We start from the raw sequence: 8,317 nt of genomic DNA, 5'->3' as shown, positions 1-8,317 counted from the left end.
AATTTAGTTTTTCACATTATTTATTTTTTTAGTTTTTATTTTATTTTATTTTTTTCACAGTTAGCTGCCGCTAGGGACAGTTCCATCAAAAAATTAGCCTTGGAGACAATTTTGTCAATAAAATAAGGTTAGAAATTATTTTGATTTTCAACATAAATTTGAGAGACCAAATTAATACTTTATCTTAATAATAAAGGTTTATTTGGGTGGATTTTTATGAAAAGAATTTTTTTAAGTGATCTTTTTAAAAAAAAAAATAGAAAAATAAAAATAATTTTATATATAGATATTTCATATAAAAATATTTTTTATTTAATAATTATGTTTAGATATAACAATATAAAAATATTATTTATTTATTTATTAAGCTAGAAATATCTTTTAAAAAAATATAAATTGTAACTTTTAAAAAAGATTTTTTTTTTCCTAATAATTTTACTTTTATTACTAAAATTTTGCCAAACATACTAAAAATTTAAAAAAAAAAAATTCTTTTTCTAATAGCTTAATCGCACCCAAACAAACTTTGAAACTGACCAAAATAATAATAATAATATACAATATTCCTTGACCTTAAAGTAGGTATATATAAATTCCCCTTTATTGAATAAGAAGACTAGGCTTGAGTCTCATGAGTCATGAGAAAATCTGATTAATAGTAACATGAGAAAATCTGATTAATAGTAACATGTTACCACCATAAATGCTTCAATTAAGCAAAGAAAAAACATGAAAAGAGGGAGCAATCTCCTTGAAGCTAAACAGTAAACACCTTTTTCTATGTAGGTAATGCTAATTTTGCTACTAGTTCTTTTTCCAGCACAAGGGTTACAATTAATCCTCCAATGGTTTTCTCATAACAGAATCTTTACTTATATAATATATCTTCAGTTACAGACAGATTTAGGTGCCCAATTGCACATACTCAATAATGGATGATTGTAACAATCAGAAGCTGAAAAACAAAGCCATTCAAAACTTGCTACTGAGAGTTGAAGCGGAAGGCTTCCCCAGATGCATACTTAGTCCTCATACTGTAGTGATCAAACTTGGGATTGTTGTAATCAACGGTCCTTGTCTCGGCCGGTTTTGGCTCAGCCCTGACTGCTCCGTAAACAACTTCTCCGCTCTTTTCTCGTGACCTATGTCTTGGCCTTTCTTTCGGGACCTTAGATTTAGTGTACGGTGGGATTTCAGTTGATCCGTAGAATTCAGCATACTCGGCTCGTTTAGACGATGAATGATGCTTACTTGACAAAGAGGGATCCTTGGAACTGCTTGATTTTATCTTCCGGGGCTTCATTTCTGAGTGTTTCTCAGCTGTGCTTGAAGTATGGACCTGCCGAGGTTCTGTAGGAGTAGCAGGATGCCGAGTTCCAGTAAGAGGAGCAGGAGCTGGAGCACTTTGCCTATTGACCAAGGGAGGTTGCTGCACTTCATCTTCAGGCATCTTGAGACGATCTTTCAGTGGTGTTAGGCTTCTCGTGGGGCCGTTCGATTTGAGACGCGAGGGTATGAATTGAGTGAATGCACCAGCCAATGCTTCAAGGGATAGCTTAGAAAGATCAACAAGAAGTTGTCCAAAAGATGGCCATCCTGGCTCCTCTTTAGCGTTCTCCAGGATCGGCATGGTTTTCTCATGGCTTGCGTGCGCTTTGAACTCTCCTTCCAACGGTCGCTGCAAGGTTTATGGAGTGTAATAAATATCATATACGTCTGAAAATTCTATGACAAATCTTATTTAAGCAAAGTGGACATACAGATACTACAGTTTTGGAGAAGAACGAAGGACCGAATCCCTGCTGTAGCATGCACGTCGCATATCCCAATATGATAGCACCAACAACTGTAAGGATATCTACAGTAAAAACCCACAAAATGGGCAATCAGAAAAATAGTGGACGATGGAGAGAATGTAACAGACTAAATTAAGATGCAGCTACTAGACAAGATTTCAGATCTGCATTTCACATTGTTCCTTCTTGGCTGAGTACAGCAAACTCACATGTCCCAAAAGCGCCTACCAATTTAAATATTATATGTACTAAACTCTTGCATAAGACGAAAAGAAAAAACAAACAAAGAGCTACAATTCTAGAGATATTATGAGATTAAATAAATTCAATGTTACAGAGATCAGGAATTGCATAATTGCATTTGAAGAGTGAACATACTAGACCATAGAGGATTAGGTTAACTGCATTAGAGAGAAGATTGCCACTGCCTATTTGGAAGATATGGTAGACCTTTTATCTTAGGCTTTATGGTAGGACGATGTGGAAATGTTTAATCTGTGTAGCCAACCCATCACACAGGGAAGAAGCCTTGGTTGTTGCTAACTAGCTATTGTTGTATGCATTAAATAAACTCAAGGTGTCTTTGTGAATTTCATTTTGAAGGGAAGGAAGGGGGTTTACTCTGAAAAGCCCTTTTCATCGTTCCATTTCCCTCCACTTATGGAATACAGCACAGTATTTAAGACTAGGAGTCGAGGACTAAGTAGACCCTTCAGTTAAATGAACTAAATTATTCAAAATTTTCCTGTATTGTTATGACATGTTTGGAATATGCAGGAAAAGTACCAGATAGTTATCATCTTATATCGAGATATAATTTGAATAACAAAAACATATCAAACTGCAGGTAAGACTTTGAACCTGTACTGGAAACTGAATTTGATTGAGAATCACAATCCTCCTGTTCAAGGGAGATTTGCCGAAGAGCAGCATTTCCTCTATCAATGACCAACAAAGAACAGGTGGGCCTAACGTATATAACATCAAAATCATTTGAGAATTTAGCATCCTCACTTGGTCCATCTCTATAGCCTGCAACAGTTGACTTCCCACCAGCGATGGTTGTCACACCTTTAACAACAATTGCAAAGATCATTAACATTATCCTTTCTCACCATTTCCACTAATCATTATCTGAAATAAACCATCATACGATCGTGTATTATGCATGCAGGGAAACTTCCAGATTCAAAGGAACTTCATATTACATCTCTGGTAAGGCCTCTATATTGAGTTGCTATTATGACTCTTATGTTAAAACTTCATTCTACCACAGAGCATGTTATTCCAAACTAATTCCAGAAATATTTTTAAGTCAATTAACGCTTACCAGCATCGCCGATCTTTCTGATGGCCATATTCTGAGTGTCAGCAACATAAACATTCCCTTTATCATCCATGGTTATGCCTTTGGGATGATTAAAACGAGCATCACTTGGCTTTCCATCCACATGACCAGTGTGACCCTGAAATGATCCAGCCACCAATCTTCCTCTACTATCTGAAGTACAAGAGAACAATAACAGGAAGAACAAGTAAGTAAAAGCAAAATACAGACCTAAATAAATTATGTGAAAGTAGGAATATCCTAGGAATAAATTATGTATATGTCACTATTTAGCAAATCAAATTTGCTACGAATAGTTATTATAAGAATCAAACTTCAAGAGGATAAGAGCAACCATACATTGCGACAATGGCGGGGTAATTTTAACAATGTTGCTATTGGTTGCATCTACAGCATAGAGTTCGCCATCTTCCTCAGACACACGGATCCTATGAGGAATGACCCCAATTTCATTTCCTTCCACAACAGTCTCAACAACATAGCCATTCTCAAATTGAAGAACACTCCCATCTGAAAAGGAAAAAGAATAATAACAACAACAAATTACACTTACATTTACATACTAAACCATAAGAATGTGATGTACCACACAAATCACTAAGCTATTATTATTATCATCATCACTGCACAATGAACCTGAATTTGGCGTCTTGGAGGCACTAGACCTTGTCCATTTGAGAAGTGAAGAAAGATGGTTAATCAATGGCCCTGATTTACCAACATTAATTAAATTAATATCAAGCTAAAAAACGAAAAAAGAAAGAAAGAAAGAAAAGCATACCCACTTTTGAAAAAAAAAAAAAAACATGCAAAGTAAGAAGGGAATCAATTGGCACTCATCAACATAAAGCAAAAAGATTCAAAATTTAGCAAAGCCCATTAAAGAAATTGGAAAATCGAACTAATTAAAGAAACCGGGACACTGAAATTTTCCTTGGCTTTCCATATTTTTGGGGTTACCTGCAGGAGCAGCTTGAGCTTGAAATCGGAGAGAGAAGTAAGCGGCAAGCGCAATGAGAGAATACAATAACAGAACACTGTTCCTCCTCATAGTAACTCACCCAATGATCGAAGGAGAGGGTGGGGAAGAAGAACAAGTAGTGGGTTGTTCTATGATTTCTGTTGTGATTGTGTGTTTGTGTAAACTTGTTACTTTGAGTTGAGAAGAAGCTATGGAAGAGGAACGAAGTGATGAAGTAACATTTTTTGGTGCGCAACTAGCAAGTGGATTCTTCTTCTACCACTGGCACTTTGCTGCCACAACACTATTTCCCTCTTCGATGCTTCTCTCTCTCCCCATCCCCCTCGCTCTCTCTGCTTTTTCTACAAAAGCGCTTTTAAGTATAATAATTATTGTAAAATAAATAAGAAAGATGTACAAGATATTAAATAAAGATGTGTAAATAGATAATTTTAATAATAATATTCACCACATCAATATCTCACATTAATATTAATAGAAATGTATTAATATTATATGTATTAATACTTATATACTAGCACCTACCGAGAGAGAGAAGAAAATAGAATTTATAATATTATAGTGTATGAAAGAAGAGAAAGATAAAAATATTTGTTATTGCTGTGTGTTGTATGTAAAGTTATGAAGTTTTATTTATAGCGGTACAAATTTAACTTTTATTAAAAATTGGTCTTCGTAATAATCTCAAATCTCTCTTGAAAACTTCAGCCGCCCATAACATTAATGAATATCCATCTCATATTCTTATCACAACACTCTTCCTTGGATGACCATTTAGGATTATGTCTCGTTAAAACTTTACTAAAGAAAAACCTAATAGAAAAAAATTTTAGTGAAGGAAAAAGAGTATAAAATCCTTTGTGATGGAGACTACCTCATTAAAAACCTTGTCAAGAAAAATCCAATGGGAGAAAAACCTGACCAAGAGAAAAAGAGTAGAGTCTCCCCTTCTTGTCGACATCATTTAATGTCTCGAAATCGGCGCATCCCAATCTCATGTACCAATCTTTTAAAGGAGGATTTTGGGAGTGACTTTATAAATAAATCTGCCAAATTGTCACTTGAGCGGATCTGTTGGATATCAATTGTCCCTTGATTTTGAAGATCATGAGTAAAGAAGAATTTGGGAGAAATATACTTTGTTTTATCACCTTTGATATATCCGCCTTTAAGTTAATACATGCTGTATTATCTTCAAACAGGACAGTTGGAGCTATCTTCTGATCAATCAGTCCACATGATGACAGAATATATTGGATCAAACTCCTCAGCCAAAAATGCTCTCAACTAGTTTCATGTATCTCTAGTATTTCAACATGATTAGAGGATGTTGCTGCAATCGTCTGTTTTGTGGACCTCCATGATATAGCTATACCACCATATGTGAATAGGTATCCTGTTTGAGATCTCCCTTTATGTGGATCAGACAAGTATCCAGCATTTGCATAGCCAACTAATTGTGACTTGGATCGATACGGATAAAACATTCCCATATCAACCGTTCCATGAAGATATTGAAAGATTTGTTTGATTCCACTCCAATGTCTTTTGGTTGGAGATGAACTATATCTTGCTAGTAAATTCACAGCAGATGATATATCGGGTCGTGTATTATTAGCAAGATACATTAACGCTCCAATGGCACTAAGATATGGTACTTCAGGGTAATAAATTGTACTACAAATAATATACCAAAAAACCATCCACTTTAGAATGGAAAGAACCATCCGCACTTATAGTAAAAAAAACATCGATTTAGTTTAAATAGCTTAAAGAAAAATATAGTATAGTATTTGTTTCACAAACCTAAATATCACATAATCCTGTTATTTATGTCCTTGTCTCAACCAGCATAAAAGAAAGAGATGTATCTTCAAGTAGATCATTGATCCTTTTACAACATGTAAAACTACTTTACATTGAGAGTGCATCAAAATTAAATTCTAGAACATGTATCTATGCTTTCCTTCATGAAAAAGAACTATTAGAGCTCCAAGCCATAGAAACAAAAACAGAAAATGGATATATACAAAACACTATTCTCTCTAGAATATACATTCTTTGTGGCCTATAACTTACATTTTCTACATTTTATTTATGTCAATTTAGTTAGACCATAGATAAGATCTTATCTATGAGTTAAGACTTATTTAGAGGCTATAACTCAAAGAAACTATCATAAAATAGAATTCTAAATAGAGAAAATTAGAAAAAAAAAACATTTATACTACCTTTCCAAGAGTGAAAACAAGGGCTACACTAGCAACACCAGCACTTACAATGATGATGTCATCACATCCTTATGAGACTTCTGGTGGAGTCCATGTACCATTTTTTGATGTCTTTATACTTTGTGCATGTATTGTTGCACTTAGAATACTTAATTTTCTCTTGTTTGATGTAGAACTGTACAGAACAAGCACAAGCACCAAACCAAAAACTATGACACTTCTAAAAATGAATATATAATCCATTGCCATGAATAAGAACAAGGGATTGGTGAAACTGTGTGACATAGTTTGAGAAATAATGAAAAGAGATTAATGAGAATTAAGAATGGTAATACACCCTTTTTGTTCTGTTGTTCATGTGAGTCTTAATGTGTTACACTCTTCTTTTTTTATATATCTAAAAACCTTGCTTCAGCAGTAAATATATGCCAATGTCACATAATTAAATGACAAATAGCAACAACAACAATAAATTAACCACATTAATATAAACACTCACACTATTATGATTTAGTCTATCAAAATCACAACTATATATGAATAGCTACCAAAAATGTTATATATAATGATGATTGTAAAGCACAACCATCATCATAGTGCTTGAAAGGAAATAACATGAATGGCATTGTTATGAGAATACATTAAATAATACATCAAAAAAGATTTCTACCAATTAAAAATCCTACCTGAACAGTTGCAAAAAAGGATCTAGTTCCCTTCACATATATGTAATAATTTTTTGTAAAATAGCAGTAACGCTTTGAATCAAAGATAGACAACATCTAGGCTCTTTTAAGGAAACAATTCATTATTAGTTACTAGGTGGCCTTTTTCTTTTGAAATCTGCTTGAAAAACAAAGAATAAACATCCAACTTATTGCTTCATAAAATTTCATAAATTCTGAAAAAAGGAGAGAAATGACGACCTTTGGGAATGCGGCAGTGATCGACGACGATGCAATTGCGAGGGAGGAGGGTTGCGACAGCGATCTGCGAACTGCGAGGAGAGGAGGCTGCGGCGGTAAACTGCGAATCGCGAGTAAAAAGGGGACGAAGTGGTGGCGGCTCCTCGAATCGCGACTGGGAGGGCGCGAGCGTTCGTGAACGACAGTGGCTGCATTTGATGCCATCACGGAGGAAGGGCGAGTGGTCACCAAACGATGGCGCGACAGCGTGGCGGCATGTTGCTGTCCTTCGCACAAGCTCCTTCGTCAATAGCGATGACTGTGGCGGTCTGCAATGAGGACGAGATGACGAAAGTCTGGTCGGTGCAGCCACGACGTGGTGATGACGCGAAGAAAATGCACGTCAGGTTGTTAGAAATAGGGTAGGGTGTAAGACCCAAGACTTTTGAAAAGTCCTATTTTGAATCAATTTCAAATTATATATTTATTTATGGTTTTAATTTCAAAAATTATTTTTATTGAAAATAATTAAAGGCGATTAATTGGACTTGAAATAAATTAAGGTTTTTATCCAAAATCTATACCTATGGATTATTTTCCTATTTATGATTTAAAGTTCTGGAAATTCGAAAATAATGAGGTTTGGCTATTTAAATTAGAATTTTGTCTAATTTTATAATTATTGAATTATTTTCTATATTTAAATTATAAAATTGGTAGTTATGAAATAATAAGAATTTTATATGATTTGATTTTAGATAATTTAATTTATATCATTTAATACTTTAAGTTAAAGATAAAGAGAAATTAATTATATTATCATGAATTTTCAATTAGAGTAATTTATTGAAAATCAATTAGTATTTTTATATCACAAATAATATTTTTAAAATAATTTTAAAGATCAAATTAGATTTCAAATTAATATTCTATATCCTAATTTGATTAAATTAAACACAAAACCCTAATTCTCTTGTACCCAACCCTAGCCGCCACTAACATTTTCCTTATCACAGACACACGGTAGAAAAAAGAAAAAAAAAGAAACAAAAGAA

The 8,317-nt window shown here is 34.0% G+C and overlaps 1 protein-coding gene across 1 annotated transcript; it reads right to left on the bottom strand.

The window, feature by feature from the left end:
• Positions 1-751: 751 nt before the first annotated feature.
• Positions 752-4,506, bottom strand: LOC107613490 (NHL domain-containing protein). The gene is made up of 7 exons (XM_016315509.3): positions 4,105-4,506; positions 3,781-3,852; positions 3,484-3,654; positions 3,127-3,297; positions 2,658-2,867; positions 1,761-1,858; positions 752-1,678 (listed from the first exon to the last, which is right to left on the bottom strand). Exons 1-7 carry the CDS (start codon positions 4,193-4,195, stop codon positions 983-985), a joined length of 1,509 nt encoding a protein of 502 aa, XP_016170995.1. The 5' UTR covers positions 4,196-4,506; the 3' UTR covers positions 752-982.
• Between the last annotated feature and the right edge of the window lie 3,811 nt (positions 4,507-8,317).

The sequence above is a fragment of the Arachis ipaensis genome, chromosome B8 (genome assembly GCF_059453495.1).
Source record: "Arachis ipaensis isolate K30076 ecotype BB chromosome B8, ASM5945349v1, whole genome shotgun sequence".
Classification (NCBI taxonomy): domain Eukaryota; kingdom Viridiplantae; phylum Streptophyta; class Magnoliopsida; order Fabales; family Fabaceae; genus Arachis; species Arachis ipaensis.
The sequence above is the reverse complement of the archived record's forward strand: the minus strand, read 5'-3'. Positions and strand labels throughout refer to the sequence as shown.